This window comes from Brienomyrus brachyistius, chromosome 17 (genome assembly GCF_023856365.1).
Source record: "Brienomyrus brachyistius isolate T26 chromosome 17, BBRACH_0.4, whole genome shotgun sequence".
Lineage (NCBI taxonomy): Eukaryota > Metazoa > Chordata > Actinopteri > Osteoglossiformes > Mormyridae > Brienomyrus > Brienomyrus brachyistius.
In genome coordinates, this window is record NC_064549.1 from 17542793 (window position 1) to 17564761 (window position 21969).

A 21969-nucleotide genomic window follows, 5' to 3' on the forward strand; every position below is an offset into this window, starting at 1 on the left:
AGGCCATCTTGCTAGGATTGTACTTTTCAGAAGCTTTGACCAAAAAAGGAAATGATTGACAGCATTATCATATGGGGACAGGGAAGAAAATTGACAGAGAATAATAGTGAAGACAGTGAGGGGCAGAATACTAGAGCCCCGGTAAGGAAGCACAATGATTGCAATTGGTCCATAAATGTGATGCTTAGAACATCCCCTGTAACAAATATCTTGATAAGAGATATGAAAAAATGTACAAACCGGATTCCAAAAAAGTTGGGACACTATACAAATCGTGAATAAAAACTGAATGCAATGATGTGGAGGTGCCAACTTCTAATATTTTATTCAGAATAGAACATAAATTACGGAACAAAAGTTTAAACTGAGAAAATGTATCATTTTAAGGGAAAAATATGTTGATTCAAAATTTCATGGTGTCAACAAATCCCAAAAAAGTTTATTTTATAATTGTGAGAGCTGCAAGTTGCAGGGGACAGATGGCACAGCAAAAACTACGTAGAAATATTGGTAAGAACTTAGACATGAGTAAATGAAGCAGGAACACTAAGTCAGACAATAATGAGGATGACAATGTCACAGATAAGAAAAGAGGAAGAGCCTGATTGAAGCAATCCTTTCCGTTTTTTGTGGATTACACATACTGTAAAAGAGTGTTGAAACTATTTCAAAAGTGTGTGTGTGTGTGTGTGTGTATGTGTGTGTGTGTCTGTCTCTGTGGTTAAGTATGTGTTACAGTGCCCAAATATTCCAGTCCCCACAAGGGGAAACTCAATTTTATAAAAAAATCAGTAACTGCGATCAAAAAACTAAAAATTTCAAGTCATGGATTTTGTTTGCCTAATTATGGTTAATTATGGCTGGTTAGGGGTTAAGGTTGTCATTGGTTGGATTAGGGTTTTACCCATAGAAATGAATGGACAGTTGCTACGAAGATATGGATACAAACATCTGGCACTGAACACTTCTTTGTAAAACAAGGATATGGCAGGACACACCCTACAGTGGATGGAATATTTTATCATGCATTTGATAATTATGCACAAACAAAAACATCTGATTGTGTAATTCCCCCTGCAGACATGCTTAGATGTCAACATTTCAGTTGTTGAACAACAAAATGGAAACTGTTGATAAAAGGTACAATTATTAATGTGTGTGTATGACTATACAATCAATCAACAGTTCGGAAGCACCCTCTGATAATGATTTGATTTTTAATAAGATAATGACCCTAAGCACACCTCAAAGTTATGTAAATACCGTTATCTTGTGGACAAGGAAAGGGGTGGAGTGCTGAGACAGATGACCTGCCCCCATAATCCCCGGATCAAAACCATATAGAGCTAGTTTGGGATGAGTTGGATTTAAGAGTAAGAGTAACGTAGCCAACTTATGCCCAGAACTTGTGGAACTTGTGGAAACTCCTCCAGCACTGTTGGAGAAACATTCCAGCTAGGTCACTAAATGTGGAAGCTGGTTGCAGAGTCTGCAGTGCTGCCATATAAGTGAAACGGGGTTATTTTGAAGAGTGTAAAATTTGAGATTTTTTAGAGCTGTTGAACACTTCTTTTGGTCGTTATAATAATTGATATGTATTACTTAATTGCCTTGAGGCCTTTTATTATAAAGTGAATAACACTGCTAAATTAGAGATCAATGCATAAAGAACAGGCATCTCCAGACTTTTGACTGGTATTGTAGGTATTTCTGTTATTCAGATAATCATTTCATATAGTTTGCTTTTAATTACCAAATGCAATTTGTGTAGCTAAGCTAATTTGTTAAGCTAACTAAAATTCATAAGTAGTTAAACTGTATGAAATACTGAATAACTAAAATAAACCGAACTGTGTGCTGTTTAATATTTAGTGAGTGGGCGGGAATTTGAGCTTTCTTTGCATTACGTTTGCCTGAAAACAGTAAATGTGAAAGTGCTTGGGGACTGGGTGGGACTGTTCGTAACTAGTTAGAAAAGAGCCAGTCGATCTTTATTGGAATATATATAATAACTGAATTTTATAGCTTATCTGTGTACTTCTTGAACAAATGGAGCGCTGGAAAGGCAGAGTAGCCCTGGTGACCGGGGCTTCGGTCGGAATCGGAGCGGCTGTAGCCCGGGAGCTCGTGCAACACGGCATGAAGGTGGTTGGCTGTGCCAGGAGCGTGGAAAAAATTGAGGTTCATTCTCATTATTTAAAAATTTGGGCCAACAGTTGAACTTTATAGCAGTAACACAAAACACGGGAACTGTTGCCGAAGTACTAATTTAAACACACGATGTGCCGAGGCATAATGCTCTGGGATAGCTAGTTAGCAAAGATTAGCTTGTTGGCTAGGTGGTTCGTGAAGTCCAAGATCATGTAAACTGTTGCGCGTTCATGTGTCGTTTAGCTTCGTCATTGTGCATTTTATGTGAGTTACATGTATAGCATGCTGCTAGAACTCTGTTTGCATACAGTGCTTGAAATTGTTGATATGTATCGGTTAATAAGTAGTTTAAGATAAATTTCTTTTAAACCGGCAACGCTCTAGGTCGTCTAGGATATTTTGGGGTGTACGTGACGTCACCATCTCAGAATAATAACAATCCAATTTGCATCAATTTACCCTTAGTTTTATAGGAATAAGTATTTACGCGGATCTCGGTTTCCTCTGAAAAACATTACCAACATCGAATTACTTATGTGGTAGGCTTATTGGGCTAGTTTCAGTAATGTATCCTTTATATATATATTATCATATTCCACAAGTTTAAACATAAAGAATTATTAAACCATTTAGAAAAAAATGTCTAATTGTAGATTTTCTTGAACTCTAAATATAATTCAGCTTAGAAAATAAAAAGGGTCTGGAAAGGGGTGCTCTACATTTATAATACAAAATGGGAGCATCACCACAAAATGCGGTGCAATCATAATTTTATGTTGATTATTTTGTTTTGATTGTTGGAAGCTAAATTCGTAATTTAAATTAAAATTTGATGAATTTCCCAGCCCTTCTTCAAAGGCTTGGTTCTAGGCCATTTAGGATTATTATGATACTATTATGATACTTACTTGAAATTGAGAGGTCATAAAATAGCTCTTTTGGGGTCTCATGGCAATATCAACATCATCTTTTCTGATTGTGGTTTAGAAACTGGCAGCGGAGTGTCAGAGTGCAGGATTCCCAGGCACCCTGTTCCCCTACAAATGTGATCTCTCCATTGAAGAGGAGATCTTGTCCATGTTCTCTGCTATCAAGACTCTTCACCAGGGTGTAGACGTGTGCATCAACAATGCTGGCTTGGCCTGTGCAGAGTCGTTGTTGAGTGGCAAGACTGAAGGTTGGAGGACAATGATTGATGTAAGCGGTTCCCAACCATTCCCTACTGTCCATATATACCACAGCCCACACAGCACTAAAGCGACACACTTCTGTCTGGCCATTTTACAAATGTCCACCTTCCCAACTGAACTCCTCTTTTTTAATATACAGAAATTAATACTAAATGACTTGCACTGAACTCCAACAATTAAATGAACTACATTACTAAATGAAATATTTTTGAATGGGGAAATTGGATATATTATCCACCTATAAATTATTCTCAGTTTGTTTAGTATTGTTAACTGTGCCATAGACTCACAGGTAGTGGTTTTTCTGCCCTTATTTAAGACACTTTTTGGGCGTTGCTTGTAAGTGCCTGACAGCTTACTTTGGACTGCTATAAATCGGCATGCAGGCTAAATAATGTCTTATCAGTTATTCTTTTTCTCTTCAATAGCTGTAATTGTATTACTAATCTTATCTGTTAAGTTGCAGCTCGGAACCCATGTGTCACTGGGGAAGTAATTCTGGGTAAATTGCACTGCGTAGACACACAGGTGAAAACGTAAGCCAGGGAAATAGGATGGTGGTGACACTGTTACTTGATGAGCTCAGGAGTGTAACTTGTTAATGTCCGTTAATGTACCTACTGTTTATGACACCAAACTGATAATATGGATCAAACTAGATCTGCACCCTAATAGATAAGGCTAAAAAACTCCTCTTTGCAAGCTGTTCTGTCTGACCAAGGCCTATTCAGTGGGTGTTTTCTTCCAGATAAACATCCTTGCCTTGTCGATATGCACACGTGAGGCCTACCAGTCAATGAAGGAGAGGAACATAGACGATGGCCACATTATCAACATTAACAGGTACAGCTTGATCCCCCCTCCATTCGTAAATCTGGTATGCAAGAAGTTTTGTGAGTGCAGAAGGATAATAAGAATAGTGAGCGTATTGTCATTTTTATTCATTTCCCTCAGTTTATTTTTTTTAAGTACAAAATATATCCTATAAAATCCCAAGGCAGAAATAATCTTCTCTGAGTCCTGTACCCCTTTCTGAAGTTTCTGTTATCCAGTTGCAAATATGTTGTTCTGTGAAATTGAGCAAATTTGAGTCTTTATAGTCACAAAATTTAACTTGATTTTAGGGGGAAATAATTAGCTTTTATTTTCCTCTGCCCCTACTGCACAGCATGTGTGGACACAGGGTAGTGCCAAATGCCGACGTGCACTTCTACACAGCTACCAAGTATGCAGTGACTGCGCTGACTGAGGCCCTTAGGCAGGAGCTGCGCGAGGCCAAGACTCACATCAGGGCCACGGTATGAGCAGGTAGAACCCATGCTGAGTGCTGTCCTGTGCTGCGGAAGAACCCCCACCTGGAGCATCTCTGCAGTTCAGTGGAACCTCAGCTGTGGAGCAGTCATAGCTATTAATTTAGACTTGTGAAGGTGTATCTTTGGAAGTAGTTTTTATTCATGCCCAGTAAAAACAATTGAACTGAGAAGCCTTTTACATTTTTTTAACACTTTTGCAGTGTATCTCACCTGGCTTGGTGGAGACTGAGTTTGCTTTTAGGCTTTATGACAGGACCCCAGAGAAGGCAGCTGCTGCATACGAGAGTATAAAGGTGAGAATGCAAATAAGCTCTTTTGGTAATGATCAGTGCACTGAACCATGCTTTGGAGAACCCAGGTTACTTGGATACAAGAGTAGTACCTGAGGTCAGACGAAGTGCGTTTTCACCAAAAAGGACATGCGATGGCCCTGTGGTTAACTCATTTATATTAACATTAACCACACAAAGTCACAGCTTGAAAAAACAGGAACCATGGGTCACAAGCATGGGTGGATGCTGCTTGATAATGATGTTAATCATTTTTTGAAAATACATAATGAACTTTAAAAATGATTAGATTTTAAAAGTGAAAATAGTTCTTATGAAATAAATTCATTTCTTGAATTTGAATGTATAGTGCAGGGGGGTTCTAGCTCTAAGATCAGGGGTTTACCTAGGGCAAGTTTGACCCCAGGGCTAAAATACTCGGGGCTATAGTCCCAACTGATCGGACCTAACAATGCCCATGATATAATGTGTATGCATGCACTTTTTTGAGATAAAAAGTATAGAAGATGGTTAGAGACATCTATACGTACATTCATACATGGCCTATGCTTCTTGCAAAACCTTGAGCTTGTGTCCTCTCTCTTGTAGTGTTTAAAGGTGCAAGATATAGCCAGCGCAGTCACATATGTCCTCAGTGCCCCCCCTCATGTGCAGGTATGCGGAAGTGACAAGTGTATGTGTTGGCATGTTTGTGTTACGCATATGAGAGTGCATCCAATGTGTATTGGGAACTATTTATTTTGAGAAACTAAGAAAATTTTTGATAATTTCTGTTAACAGAGGGCAGTCTAGCAATCATGCCTTTGGAATGTGTGTGAAAGAAACTGGATGAAAAGGATGTAGATAATTGTTTACAGTAGTTTTTGTAAATTTTTTATTTTTTTTTTTTTTTTGCTGATTGATAATTCTCTTATATCCAGGTTGGAGATATTCAAATGAGACCCGTAGAGCAAGTGTCCTAGTAGGTGATCAACTGTCAAAAGCTGCATCAGTCAAGTCTGCATCGTCTGTGGCTGTTTAATATCCTGCTGGCACTTCTAGAGATAATTTGGTTTTGGAATGCTTGGGGGTGAGGAATTGCTGTAACATAAGAAGTACATATGATCTATGAAAGAATGAATTTTAACAAGTCATTCAGAGTGCAGTGGGAATGTGTGCACGGATGAATGTGTTTCTTCAGACTTTTCATGAATAATATCAGCAAAGCTTCCTTGTCCGTACGGTCACTTCTTGGCCACACAATGTACAATCAGTCGCATGGTGGTGGGATTTCTACAAAAATCTTTTTAACCCGATATGTGTAAATGTCCCAGCTTTTACCATGTTGTTCCAATGAAACTTGAATTTTTATGCGGTAACCTTGTTACACTTGATCACATTTAGGGGGAAGAAAATCACCAGTTAATCACTAAAATTACTGCTCCTGTTACGTAATTCAACACTGATACCTGTTCCCAATAGATACAGTTTGTTTTCTTTGTTTAAATGGTTTCCATTTTTTCTGCATATGTCATTTTGTGCAGTTTGGTATATAAATGCAAAAATGATTTACAGTTTAGGGGCAAAATGAGGTTGGTTTTTTTAAATGTGATTTAAATAGGACGTTTCTCATAAAGCTAAACATTTGACAACATGGCCTGGGAGCTCTGATGAAAATAGAAAAGAGTGAAAATGGAAATTGAACAATCATCAGTTGCAATATTTTCCCACCTCTTACAATCTGTCAATTTAATGCTGAATTCAAGCTCAATTGAAATATGAAAAGGGGTTATTTTCACTACTTGCCTTTTCTTCATTTCTCAACTTATTTTTTGGATTATAAATTTACTTAGACTTTCATTCTATATTGTTTGAAATTGTGTAAAATTTCTGCACATCAATTAATTTTTTTCCTTTTGGAATTACAGTGATCCTTGAATATATATGGTATAATTAGGAATATGCTTTTCATGGAGCCTGCATTTACATTTCAACCATAGATTAAATGACAATGTGTGATCATAAACACACAACTCTTTTTGATATTGTGGGAGAAAATGGAGGACTCCAAAGACACTGGAAACCTGGAGAAAGTGCAGAGCTGGAGCTGCATCTGAATTATTTTCTACTAATTTAACTGATTTAACCTTTGTCAGGGCAACAGCTGCCCCACTGGCTTATGTTTTATCTAAATCTAATGTAGGTTACCCTCATTTTGGAAACTATATTAATTTGCAATGAAGTTCATTAAAGTACAGATTTTAACAACCTGCGGTTTCTGGGTGAATACTTTTTCTGCCAGATTTCGTGATAAACTATGAACGACCAGCTTAGTCTGTTGAATTCTATGCATATCTATCGGTATGCGATTACGAAATCTAGTATATAGGACATGGCTAAATACAAACATAAACACGCTGACTATGAGAAGAGTCTAATTCGTTTAATGAATATTATAATTCCATCCAATTTCTATACCCGCTCATAGAATAAAATATAGACTGAGTATTTGAACAGAGGCTAGAGGTGAATAGCTGAGGTTTTACAAACAATATTTTGCTTTCATAAAAGTTCTGACAACGATTTTTTTACGGCATGTTTAATGCGGGAGAAGACGGACCCATAAGCTGATTGCCTTTGATCCGCACTCCACAACATATGATGGCGCTATAGAGTCTCGCTTACGATTCGATAGATTTAACCAACAAAAAAGATGCGGAATGCGGGGCGGTGCGGGGATTGTGGATGTCTGGAGGGAGGAGTTTGATCCTGGAGGAGTGAGCATTCATAGTCCGAACAACTAGTATTCGGAAGGAACTTCAGTGTTTATCACGAAAAGCTAAACCATAGTGGGATGGGTAACTGTCATACTGTTGGACCAAATGAAGCCCTCGTTGTTTCAGGTAAGGGTATCTTTTCCTCTCATACCAGCAGATGATTTGTTTTGTATGGTAAAAATTAAAAAGGAGCAGCCTCAGGGAATGCGGCAGTTTCTTTTAGAGGATCATTCACCTTAGTTAAATGAGGTATCGAAAGTCATGTTAACTAAAGAACACATTTATATATATATTTTTAAAGTTGGATTTCTTTTGTTATTTCAATTCTTGGGTGTGAGTCCAGTATTCTGCGGTAAATAAGTCGGCTTACAACTTAGATTGCATGCAGTTCCTTTTATGTGCGAGCAAACAAGCAAATGACACGACCTCAGGCACGCAGCCACGTAGTAAAGGTTTGAAACCGCCCAGAAATACATTTACATTTATCAGACACTTAGCCAGATAGCAAACTTATCAAATCACCCTTGAAACCTATCGGCAGGGTTGCCTGACTCCCTCGAAACTTATTTCTGGCTACGGGCCTGTACGACTGCGTACCTTCTGTGCATTTTAAACGAGATTCAAAAGAAGAGCAGCTTTGAGAAACGAGGAATAAAACCCCCAAATGAGCATGTGCTCTTCTGGGAGTTGATATTGTGGAAAAAAAATCCCCCTCCGCCGCTTTAGTTGATGGAGAAAAACAATCCGCCGTTAATTATAAACATATTTGATAACAGCATGGTACGCCGGTCCATCTCAAGTGGCAGTAGCCGAATGGATAGACTCCAATTTAGAAAAGGTGTCGTTTAGCAGGGTTATTAAATCGTGTAGGGTTACCTGGCATGGTAGCTACATCAAAATACTTGTCATTGTAAGTGCTGTTTTGAACTGGTGGAATAAACCATGCAAGGATTACTTGGCTTTCTTTATCTGGACAGTAAACACGACATAAAGCCCAGCGTAATACTAACTCTAACATTGAACCACCATTTGTCGTACTTCATTTTCAATTTAACATAGTGTATGATGATTTCGTTAATGTTTACATTAAAGTGAGTCGGTTTTATACCCCTAAATATACATGACACTGTAACTGATTTTTTTCCCCACCTAAGATAGTCGTTTAAAATCTGCCTCAGAGTATATATGACACTTATCTTTGTTATGGAGTTCACTTGAGTAATTACTTTTTACGCCCATGATAGATGTTTTTCAATCAACCACATTGTATACATGACACATCAGTGACTTTGTACACCTGTAAAACTCATTTATGTATATTTAAAATTTAAATCTTCTAAGATAAAATCTTCTTGTCTAATATGGAAAAAATACTTTTGTTTAATTTTCATATTAACCATTAGATCCCATAAAATAAAATCCAATAGGTTAATAATGCAATTTGGAAAACGTTTTAACATTTCCAGTTTTATAATGAGGGATCCGACTTAATCATTTTCTTTAAAGAGAAACAATTTTGATATTCACAATCATTATCATTAAAAGAATTCATTTTCACTGTATACAAAATCTATTATTTTACGCAATTTGAAACATGTTTACTCTTTTTGGATGCTAAAAAATTAAAGGTTCAGTTCATTACTATTTTTTATTTTATTTTTTTAGTTAGTGACCCTGATCAGTAGCAGAAGACCAGTATACACACACATTCATACTGGAAGTTTAGAGATGCCAGCTGGCCTATCTATTTCTAACCTGTATTTGGAATGTTGAAGGAAGATTACGTGAAGTAAACCTGGACAACTAGAGGAGGACAGTCAAGCTCCACGCACACATAGCGAAGACTGGAACAGAACTCACAACCCAGTGCCACTTAGCTTTAGTTCAGTCTTGGAAACAGTCTTTACAGTGTATTTTAAACAGTGTATTATATACGGGCTTTTATATAACATTAGTTATATAACATTTAGTTAGGAAGTACTTCCGAAAACAGGAAGCTCTCGTATCAGTTTCTGCATTTTCAGGAAGTACTGTAGAAATTTCCCAAATTGGAAGTACTGGGACTTACAACTTCTACATTTTGTAATTCTATATTTTTGATCTACATTTTGTGCTTCTCTACAATGTCAATTACTATATCAACCCCCATGCTCCAATTCTCAAAGAATACAAGAACGTACACATGCATGCACGAGTGCAGCAATGCACCAATTATTCACTCAGGCACTTATTCATGCAAAAAGTTAAGTGAGCTAGTGGTGAAATTTAATAAATAGATGGAAAGGCTGAGGTACCCCTGAGGAGAGGTTTGGGAACTGAAATGGTGCTCCTCTAGCCATCCAACTAGACATCAGTAATTTTTGGAGAGCAGAACAAATGCTTGCTAGTTTTATTGTGTTACACTTACTTTGCATATATTCTAATGTTAAATTTGTGTTTTCTTGTTCTGAGCAAATGTGCACAAGTTACTACCCAGATAAACAGCTTTAAACATTTCTTTTGACTGCCTAAGACTTGCATTGTAGTGTATTTTTAACAATGATGGAAAAATCTGAAAGCTATCTGTCGTTTTGACAGATTGCAAAACTGAAGGGCATTCTACCAATACTAATTCACACACCTGTCCAGTTGACGACGAATGTTCATATTGATTAGCTATAGTCTAGTCTTGTCTTTGACTTTGCGCGCATGATCTCGTTGTCTTATACCAATAAACATGCTGATTAGTTGACCACAAACACCAGTGCTAACTTGAAAGCTATGCTGTAAGGATGGGAAAAGAAGTAGTGGCAAAAATTGAACATATGGAATTATTTTTGTACCTCAGTTATGTTTAATGTATTAATGAATCCCTTTCTGTTTGGGTCTCCATATTTCTTCATTGAAATCAATAATCAATATACTTTGCTGACAGTGAAATTCACTATCGCTTATTGGTGGAATAATGTTACATTGTTTATCTTGTGGAAAACAAAAGATCGATCTACTGGCCAGGTTACTAACTTTAGTTAATCACAATACACCTCACAGTAATATTTTAGACATACTACTAATCTGCTTATCAAGTTTATCAAGTTGGCATAAGCAAATGTCCGTATAGTACTGAAGTGTCGGCATTGGGCAGATTTTTCTGGGTGTAAATACTCTGGTACACCTGTTATCTAAGTCCTGTTATATAAATATAACAAGCTTATGTAAGGATATAAATATCTGTTAAAATAAAATCCAAGTCATTGAAGAAATGGAAAACAACCTTGCAGTATATTCATTGGCCAAGAGACCGTTGCCAGTTATATACAGCAATATTGCATAAAATTATCATGATGCCTGCATATTCCAGTTCTTAAATGGTGACACTGTAGTTTCCTGTACTGTTACTGGTTTGTTTCTTGTCTTTTTTTTTTAATTTTTTTTTTAATTTTTTTTTTTTAACAGAATGCATGGAATTTGTTAAGAACTCTGCCTGTAATAGGCATAATAGTTCCTTCCCTTTGCCGTGGTTCATTACTAACAGGGTGTGAGACTTGTCATTGATTTTATTATTATTATTATTATTATTATTATTATTATTATTATTATTATTTGAATAGTGAGCTTTGGCTATGATGAATTCAGGACTTATGGCATGGGACAGCTCCTTTTGGATTTGGGGCAGTTAGGACTGGGAATTTTTCCAAAAAACTGTCTTGTTTGTGAATTATGATACAGGAACAGACGCAGCAGTACTGGATTTATTGTTGAAATTCTGGCTCTTCTAAGAGTGTTCTGTTATATGTTTTAATAAAGCATAATATGATTCCAAACGTGGATCAAAACATGCATGGAAAATACACTTTGTCGTTCAGTACACACACATTTTTATCGATCAATGGAAAAATACATATACAATCATTTTAAACTCAACACATGCTGACTTCTGTGTACTCTCTTAATGGCAGTTTATGCCTGGTGTACCAAACATTTGATAGGTTCCTAATAATTTGCTTATGCATATGCATTGTTTTTTGCCTATCTAAACATGACATGTGGTCTGAAAAACTGAGTGTGCGTTACAAGTGATGTAAGTTACTTGTAACATCTGCTTGTCTGCTCAGCATCTCTCAATTAACTCTGGTGCTTACAGTAACAGTTTAGCTATTGGCTAGTGATGGCTATCACTGATTTGATGTTTGTCAGCTGGCATTAGGTCCTCTTTAACAATGGAAAAATATCTTGTTTTCCCAGGAAAACATTACAGTCGTACTTCTTGCAGTTTAGAATATTTTGAATTGTCTGGAACTTGCGATACAGGTTTGTAATGTGGTAGATCATGGCGAACTCCGGTCCACATCCAGACCAAAATACAGTGTGATCCTCGACTTTAAGTTTGTGTCCGATGAAATTTGGACCGTGGGGAAAAATAATTAAGTACCTCTGCAATTGATAGGCTGAGGGATGAGATCATTTTCCATTCGTCCATCTACCCAACCAGCTTCTAACTGCTTATACTGGTTGGGTTGTAGGGCATATTTTTCATATTTTTAATATTCGTGCTACTATCCAACATCTGCAAAAGTGCAACTTGAATGTGAGTCAAATGTTGGGACTATAATATTGAAAAGAGAAAAAGGTTTAGGCAGCCAGAAGCACAGCTGCCATAGTGTGATTATCTGGAGTGCCTCAGCCCAGTTCATTCATCAGATCTCATAGGCTGCATTATCCTTAGGCAATATGGCTGAGAAGGGCCCTTGCCAAGCAGTCTAGAAGCAGTAGGGTTCAAAACAAGCCCTTTCTCATTACTCTGCTAATGGTAGGCTCTCACAGTTTCATAGAGGAAGTATGAAACGTGAACAATCAGTTAATTAATTGGCTGCACTTTTTTCATATCCGTCCAGATTAACTCTGAGGTTTACTAAGGGTTTTTTCGGGTGGTACACACAAGTTTAAATTGATTTAACATACAATAATCTATATGCGCATATGTATATATTTGCACCTCAGTTCCAGTCAAAACCATGCCTAAGCCACATCCCACAAGCAATTTCATTGGTCAACTTCATTTCTTTCTTTACATATCACTTGCCACCAGTGAATCCTGTGAGTTTATTGATAATCATTTAGCATATTAATGAGGTATTGTTAAAATGCACTGAAAATGTTCAAAAAGTACTGATACATAAACTGAAATAATATCACCATATTGACACCCACAACTATAATTAGCAACACTATGCACCTATTTTTTTTGGGTTGTTTCCTGCCTCCTGCCCATTGGGGAATTTTACCGTGGCTTACCATGAAACCAGTAACCATTTAATCTGCATATAGGGCCGTGCACTTACAGAATAGAAGAGTTAGACGTTTTGTATTCAGTTACAAACTAAATGCAGTTTCGTTTGGTATGGCAACATGCTATTAGAGGGGGAGTAAAAGAATTAGACTCTGCACCTTTGATTACAAATGGTTTTGCTAGTGATACTTATTTTAAGGTTTAAAGTTTGGAATTTAGAAAGAGTATTTGTCATTTGAAAAGTATTTTTCATTGTAAGATGTAACAAGTTCAAATTCTTTTATTGAAAATGATTATTTGTTGAACATTTGGTTTAAGGGGTAGATACAAACAAGAATAAAATCTTTCTGCTTAATATTTTAAAATGACAGTGTAAAATATGAATTTTAACTTGTGTTTATGCTTCACTCCGACTTAATTACACTGACATCTGATCGCCCAGTCAGCTTTCAGTGCAATGTTCAATAAAATATCCCATACGTAAAATGCATAAAAAATAGAGAGGATATGACCTCGGTATCCTCAATGGTAGATCCAGGCCTGAGACTCGCCCACCTTCTCTAATGTGGATGAGATCTTTGCTGCTGTTAGCATTCAAGTGGATTTCCAAAAGATTAACTGCTTAGTTGGTGCTATAACAAGTTCTGCAGAAGAATTTCATCCAGTGAAACTGAACGATGTTTCTGTGCCACAAACAGTGCGAGGTTTGGAATGTTATGGGGTGTTACTTTGTTATAATGACACTTGAAAGGCATGGATTTGACCAGACTTGCGTTGCGAAAGATTAGGCAATCTATACACTCCCTCCACTATACATGCTGTGAATTGCATTGAGGAAGAATCTCTAAAATGGTTCATTTGTAATGCTTTGAGCACAGACCTGGCAAATTATTTTCTGTATAGCGCCAACATGATTTATCCTGCATTTTCGGGCCGTATGATTGGTCCCACCCACTCTGCAAATTTTATAGTTGGACTTAGATTTTGGTCATATTGCACAGTCCTAAATTCCTGATGTATGTCATTTCATATCCCAGTAACAATGTATATCATGGTTGCACCTCGGATTTGTGGAATTTTTTCCACAGATCGCTGTGGTAGGAATTGGAAAAAAATCTGCAAATAAAAAGGAGTGAGGTCACAAATGTAACGCAATCCACAAATAAACAGGAAGTGACCCACAAATATGCAAAACTCTTTTCACGTGTACAAATCGCTCCATATTTTTGTGGATATGATTTAACACAACACAAATAAAAATACATTAATGTGGATGGTGATGTACTTGTGATATTTTTTTTTTCTACAGATTGCCTGTGGTTTACAGAGCCCCTAAAAGGTCTGGGTGGGAAATTAAAAAAAAAAAAAAAAAAAAAAAATAGTTTTGAGCTCTCTCGCAATAGTCTTGCATTCCCTCGCAATACTTCTCCGTTACTAATAATAACTGTACTGTGTCCATTTAACCTCACTGTGAGGGCTTCCTGATCGGATAAACTAAATCTAAGAATGGAGACTTGTGGCTGACTCGCGTTCAGCTTATGTTCCATGCAAAAATAATAAATAAATTGTACATTTTTAAACGTTTATTAAACTATGAATATAAACTGAAAATAATGTCCAAAATTTTACTATATTACTAAACTTCCATGGCCTAAACATGGTCAGAAACAGTGAGCTTCCACTGCTCATCCCTAACGCCCACCCCTTATGCCCCATAACTTAGTGACTATATTACATTCTTAAAATAACACACCCATTAGACACATTATTAAACAAAAATGAAAGTACTGAGACATTTAATAACAAAATAAAACACAACTAAATATTATACCTGACTATAAAAACTCATAGGAGACATTTGGCTCCTACACTCGCAATACTTTTCTGTTACCAATAACTGTACTTTGTCCATTTAAAGTACAGAATTAATGGACTAGTAAGTATAAACTTAAACGATACAGACATGTCCAGTTAAGTGTGCTTTAAACATTAAACTATGGGGGACAATGCACACTACGTAATTTTTATGTATATGTTTTAAACATATTTATTAATAATTGCACTGTGCCCATTAATCATCAGTGATTGAAAAACATGACAGCTGTACTATTCAAGGTGAATGGCACACAGAAACATTGAAATGTTGATTTAAAATTTGCCAATAGAGAAATCTGGAAAAACATGGGGTGTGGCTTGCTTTTGCTGAAAGATTTTGTTGAAAGTAGTCCAGCTGTCTTGCTTAAACTAATTTACAATTTTAAATTTAGTTTAAATTTAAACATAATATTAAAGTTACATGGTGTACATTGTCCCCCATAGTTTAATGCTTAAAGCACACTTTACATCACGTCTGTATTATTTAGGTTTAACCATGCCGTCACCTTGCAGCAAGTGGGCAAGTGTAGTGGTATTGCAAAACTACTGGGAGTGAACACAAAACTACTTCTCAGAATAGTTTCCAACCCAGTTCTTTTAGGGGCTCTGTAGCAATACGAACTGGACAGAAATCCACAAATCTATTGGAGGGAAGTCATAAATGTAACACGATCCACAATTAAAGTTCAATAAAAACTTCCATACCATATGTGCCATATGATGGTGTATAACCTTGCAAAACTCATCCCAATGATGGAAAAAATGTTGCTGTAAACAGTGTATTTTGTGACACCACAAAATAAATGATAATTTATATGAAAAAATATGATGTATATCGTCATATCGCACAGCCCTAGTCACACTGATATCGATGTCTTGATTATTAATAGAAATTATGTGCATCTTGGATAAATCATTTTGTGTAGTTTTTATATACGTAGGAATGCATTATGTTTAATTTTATGTATCAATTTCCAAAAAATAAATAATAGAACTGTAAAAATGGAGACAGATGGCCAAGGGTGGCCTCAATGGGCGGGATGGAGTATTTTCATTCACTTCATATATATCAGTCAGATTCTAGTTTTGGCGCAAGAAGGGGCTTCACCCCTGACGGCTGATCCCACACACTGCTGTAACGCTTTCCAGAATCGGACATCTGTTTTTCATGTGGCTCCTTCTGTTCTGATGTTGAAAGGACCAGTTCTTGTTTTAGTTTTTCCCTGCTATTTTTATTCCAACCATCTTCATTCCCATCTCCAAATGAAGTCCCTTTATAATATCTCTTCCCTTTGCCATCCTGCCCAAAAGGAGTGTCTTTCTTGTTTAACATTAGGCCACAGTCGGTCAGGTTGTAACTTCCTGTTTCCCTGTATCATGAAGTGCTCTCTGTGTCCCCACAGGTGCTTGTTGTGGCTCTGATGACAAGTCATATGTGGTTGGAGGCTGGACCTGGGCATGGTGGTGTATCTCTGATATTCAAAGGTATAACATCTGAATAATGTCATCAAATGCATTCTGTCACCAGCTTCAGAGCAGAATATGCTAATATTTCATTTTGCTTATGACAAATCATACAGAAATGGAGTCTTGTTGGTGATACACTGGCTGTTGTTTTCTTTACAGGATTTCACTTGAAATAATGACTGTGAAGCCCAAATGTGAGGATGTAGAGACAGCTGAAGGTGTAGCTCTTACTGTTACTGGGGTGGCACAGGTAAATCTTAATTTTTCTAAATTGAATGTTTCTGCTGGTAACATATCACGGTGGTGGCCTGCTGCACTAAAATCTTTGCAGTCTTGGCTAAAAGAATATCAATCCAATCCAATCAATCAGTCATCTAATCCTCAGTGGATCTGTTTGTCCGATATGCATACTGATGTGGATCCAGGGTGGGTGATATACTCATACACCAAAAGCAGTATATTTCATGACGGTCTGTGTCAGAGCGACCGGATGAGAGTCATTCAGGCTTTTAGTGGCAGTTTTCTTTGGCCCTGGAACTATGACGTATAGTGGTATTTATGTGCTGACAGCTGTGTGTTGCAGCACCTCCAGACCTGTATGCTGAATCAGGTATTTTTAGAAGGCGTCGGACCTCACTGATCATCTAGGCCAGGGGTGGCCAGCCTTATCCGCAATGGGCCGATGTTTATGCAGGTTTTTGGGGTAACCTGTAGGTCAGCTGTTCAAACCCAGGTGTGAGGACTCTTCAGCCAATCAGTCCTCGAATTAGTGACCTAATTAGGGAGTTGCAGTGAAAACCTGCACACACAGCGGCCCTTTGCGGATAAGATTGGCCACCCCTGGTCTAGGCCTTTTGGTTGTAGATAATGCATATCTGTTTATCAACAATCAGCTTATCAATACAGAACTTGATGTAATCGGGCAAAGAGCATGTGTAAGGGTTAATGTCTCACTTCTCAGTATGTGATGTTTGTTCTTCCAAGCTGTCCCAATCTGTGCACTCAGAACAGTCCTGTAGGTGGGGGAGGGCTTTCTCATGCCATATCATTATTATTTTGGTATTGGGTTTAATTCTATTTATGATTGGTTTGTGGAATGTTTTTAGGGACAGTGAGATATGGGCAGACTGTCCTAAATGTGGGGAGCTCTGTTTTATGTTATAAACATGCTATAAACATGGTCCAATGTATTTATACCTCTGGTGGGGAATTCCATCCATTCATTTTCTGAAACCGCTTACCCTGTTCAGTGTTTTGGGGGTTCGGAGCCTATCCTACAGGGAATGGGTGCAAGGCAGGGAACAACCCAGGATGGGGCGGCAACCCATCGCAGGGTGCACATGCACACCTATGGGCAATTTGGTAACTTCAGTTAGCCTCGGCATGTTTTTAGACTATGGGGGGAAAACAGAGTACCCGGAGAAAACCCCACGATGCCATGGAGAACATGTAAACTCCACACACATGGAACCTTGGCAGAGACTCAAACCCAGGTCCCAGCGGTGTGAGGCGAGTGTTAACCACTGCACCACCGTGCTGCCCCTGGTGGGGAATTTTACATGCTAAAATTTTGCAAATTGGTTTTATGATTTTTAAGATTTTGTCTTATAAGCCATAATCAACACTCCATTGGAGAATGAATTTTTGGTTTGAGTTATGGCTTGAAATGGATTGTCTAGTGCTACCTTTGTGTTAATGGTGTACATATGCAGCTATGATTACTGCAGCTGTAAAGTTGCTGAATATTCTAGTGAGGGGGAGCGGTGACAATTGACAGTCGGAGAACCAGTTGTTTTTTAATGTAAAAACAGTGACCTCCACCTTTGCTCTTACCAGAGTCTTTTGTACTGTCTGCAGTATAGGATGTGGCCTGCTAGTTTAATAGTAACACCTAGTGTTGGAGTTCACCCATGTTTTTGTAAATATCAAGGCCCAAGTCCTGTTCATTTGCTTTCCTGGTTACGGACTACATGTTGGCAAGGAAAGTACTGGGGAGCTTAGGATTAGTCTAGCTTGTGCTTTGGCCCCCTTGCCCCTCTTTTGTTTATGTTCTTTGCGCCACCTGCACTTCATCATGAGTGGCACCAGGATCCCTGGAAACCCTGACGCTCTTTTGGCCAATCATCTCCAGTGGTATACTAGTTATGTTAAACGTATTATAAAGATTTTTCTTGTGTTTCTGATGCTCATCAGTTCTTGGTGAGAGTATTATGTATGTTCTAATTGAATCTGTGTTAAAATGCTCAAATAAACTAAGAGAAATGTTAAGAAAAAGGGAGAATTCCTCAGTGTCTAGACACTCGGATGAAGTTCATCCATCCATCTATTTTCCAAACCGCTTATCCTATTGGGTCTTGGGGGGGTCCGGAGCCTATCCCGGAAGCAATGGGCATGAGGCAGGGAACAACCCAGGATGGGGGGCCTTCTCAGGGCACACTCACACACTATTCACTCACACATGCTCTCCTACGGGCAATTTAGCAAGTTCGATTAGCCTCAGCATGTTTTTGGACTGTGGGGGAAAACCGGAGTACCCGGAGGAAACCCCACTACGATATAGGGAGAACATGCAAACTCCACACACATGTAACCCAGGCGGAGACTCGACCCAGGTCCCAGAGATGTGAGGAAACAGTGCTAACCACTGCACCACCATGCCACCCCCTATGATGGAAATCTTTTTCAGTATTGTTTATATGTTTTTGTGGTATGTCAGCAAGTTCCAAAAACGATCCCATTTAATTGCTCAAGGGCACCTCATGAATAACCGAAGCTGCAAATGTCAAATTTAAGAGTTTGGGTGGGGGGGGGAAACTGTATATAATGAACTGAAATAAGCAGTGACCCTGGAAGCTTTTACCCTTTCGAGTTTATCTGCTTTAACCCTTTCAGTTAAATCAGAGCTATTGTAGATAAGATGTTAACAACTCTGAGCTATTAACCGAGTTCTCCCCAAACAAGCTTGATGGGTCGAATGGCCTCCTCTCATTTGTAAATTTCTTATGTTCTTAAGTGCCCCCCTCCATTATAGCCATTATTGATATAAACCTTTCTTCTTGCATGTCATTTTATGCCTGGAAAGAAGGGATGGGAAATATTGTTTGCAGTATACCAGGAACGGAGACCACTGCTAAATAAGCATGAGAGATGCAAAACATTTGTAGCTTAAACTTCACACATAATTTCATACAAAACTGCACCGCCACACCAAAACGGCAGAGGATAAGTAAAACAGATCAAAATAGAACATAGCCTTTTATTAATATTTTAATTGTATGACTCGTGTTCATGATTCTTATTAAATCTGGCCAGCAGATTGATCTTTCATTTTCCAAGAATAAAAAATGTTATCTCACTAATAAGCACTGGCAAGTTTCACCACTGGCAGCAGAGATATTAGGCTAAAGACAATATTAGTTAGCGATTGAATTTTTCAGTGCAGTAATATGGAGAATGTATTAACTGTTGCATTAAATGTAATTGAAGTTCATAAATAATTCCATGTGCTAAATCTTTGCTCAGCTGCACTTATTTTTCTGCACTTCCGTGTAACTTCCAAGTGGCACCAGTGCTAGTCATCAACCAATTGGCAAGTTTATCGCTATACGCACCTCCCCAGTAGTCTGCGTGTGAACAAAAAATACGTAGTCTGGAATTAGTCCTAAGAAGGGGTTCTGGAATTGCCTCCAAGGAACCACAATCGGGCCGAGTTCTTGCAGTGTGGACACAAGAAAAATCCCTGGTTCAAGGAAAAGGTTCTTGCGGCATGAAAACACTTACCTATTTGGACAGGTTCCAAATTAGAAATGGTTCTAAATTTTTAAGAACTCAGAATTCAGTAAGACATATGAATTATGGTTCCACGTATCGATTGCATGATGACTCTGCTTACACATTTGTAATTGATTTTTTTTTCCGCTCTGTTCCACAAAAGGAAAATAGCAATTGATTTCAAAATAAAGCAGGAGTATCTAAGTCTATAGGATGAGTTAAAAAATAACATTAGACTCTCCAAGGGGAATGTAGAAAGGAAAATTGCATTGGAGGCTAAGGATAACAATAAATGTTTCTTCCAATATTTTAACTCCAAAGGAGCTATAAAAGCTGAAATCACTAATTTGCAGGATAGTAAGGGCCTAGAAAATGAAATCGATATAATAAATGAGTTTAATGATTATTTTACATGGGTGTTCACAGTAGAGAACACGAGTATTTGACTATCTTATTTGACTATCCCTGCCGGCCCCTGGAGGATGGGCTCCCTCTTTGAGTCTGGTCCCTCCCAAGGTTTCTTCCTTCTTGGGAGTTTTTCCTTGCCACTGTTGCCTTTGGCTTACTCACTGGGGGGCTTTGGGTGAGGATGCTGTAAAGCGCTTTGAGACAATGTAATGTTGTGATAATGCGCTATACAAAAATAAATTTGTTTGTTGTTTGAGTAACTTACCAACATTTAGTATGTATACAGTGTCGTCTATGACCGGTATATGTATAACTGAGGCTGATGTGGTACAAAGCCTAGCTAAGCTCAAAATAAATGTAAAAAATCGCAGGGCCCTGATGACATTTTACCTCCATCCATCCATTTTCCAAACCACTTATCATACTTGGTCACGGGGGGTCTGGATCCTATCCCGGAAGCAATGGGCACAAGGCAGGGAACAACCCCACAGGGTACACTCACACATCATTCACTCACATACACTCCTATGGGCAATTTAGCAAGTCCAGTTAGCCTCAGCATGTCTTTGGACTGTGGGAGGAAACCCCACGATGACATGGGGAGAACATGCAAACTCCACACACATGTAACCCAGATGGAGACTCGAACCTGGGTCCCAGAGGTGTGCGGCAACAGTGCTAACCACTGCACCACCATGCCGCCCTGGCATCTTACCTATAGTTTAAAAAGAGATGAGGGATAGTATTAGCCAACCTTTACTATTCCAGAAATCGCTATCTGCTGGTGTGGTACCCTCTTATTGGAAGCATGGTAATATAATGCCCATATTCAAAAAAGGGGATAGAAGTAATCCAGCAAACTATAGGCCAATTAGTTTAACTTGCATAACTGGAAATGTAATGGAAGCTATAATCCAAGTGAAAGTGGTAGATTACCTGGATTCAAATAACATTCTGAGGGATATCCAACATTTAGCAGAGGTAGATCCTGTTTAATGAAGGAAGCTACAAGAGAAATTGCTGCTGCATGGCCACAATGTGTACTTACCTTTCTGGGGAGGTGCACATCAGGCTATGGTGTAGGGTCCATGACTATGTCATACAGTGTTGATCCGATGCAGAAGTATAAATCAGCCTTTACAGTGAAGGTTTTGTTTCTCTGTTATAACCTTTCAAATTGAGAATTCTGATATAAATGAGTTTAAAACTTATGTTTCATGTAAGGTAAATGCATATAGAATAAAACCTTGGATCATGAGTAATTTGGTTTGTGAGCATTTTGCAAGACGAGCAAAAATTTGTAATAAATTTTAACTTGATAAACGAGCGAGTATTACGTATACGCTTTGTCTGCCTAGTGTCACGTAATTACAACTGATCTGATGATTCCTCCTTCTCTCTCTCTCTCTTGCTGTGGGATTGTGGGTAATCGTTTCCCATGCTTGGTCTCAGTCAGCGTGCCTCACTTGTATAGTGAGT

General features: G+C 38.1%; 2 protein-coding genes across 2 annotated transcripts in view; both read left to right on the forward strand.

The window, feature by feature from the left end:
- The first annotated feature begins 1908 nt into the window (after positions 1 to 1908).
- On the forward strand, positions 1909 to 7191 carry LOC125711703 (dehydrogenase/reductase SDR family member 11). Its single transcript, XM_048980909.1, has 7 exons — positions 1909 to 2181; positions 3139 to 3348; positions 4090 to 4184; positions 4510 to 4639; positions 4855 to 4947; positions 5533 to 5598; positions 5865 to 7191. Exons 1-7 carry the CDS (start codon positions 2050 to 2052, stop codon positions 5904 to 5906), a joined length of 768 nt encoding a protein of 255 aa, XP_048836866.1. The 5' UTR covers positions 1909 to 2049; the 3' UTR covers positions 5907 to 7191.
- Positions 7192 to 7675: 484 nt separating this feature from the next.
- The window catches only part of LOC125711692 (flotillin-2a-like), a 33893-nt gene continuing 19599 nt past the window's right edge, over positions 7676 to 21969 (forward strand). Inside the window, exons 1-3 of the mRNA XM_048980897.1 lie at positions 7676 to 7826; positions 16248 to 16329; positions 16471 to 16561. Of these exons, the coding sequence (XP_048836854.1) occupies positions 7778 to 7826; positions 16248 to 16329; positions 16471 to 16561 (222 nt within the window). The 5' untranslated portion in view covers positions 7676 to 7777. The remainder of the gene's footprint in view (positions 7827 to 16247; positions 16330 to 16470; positions 16562 to 21969) is intronic.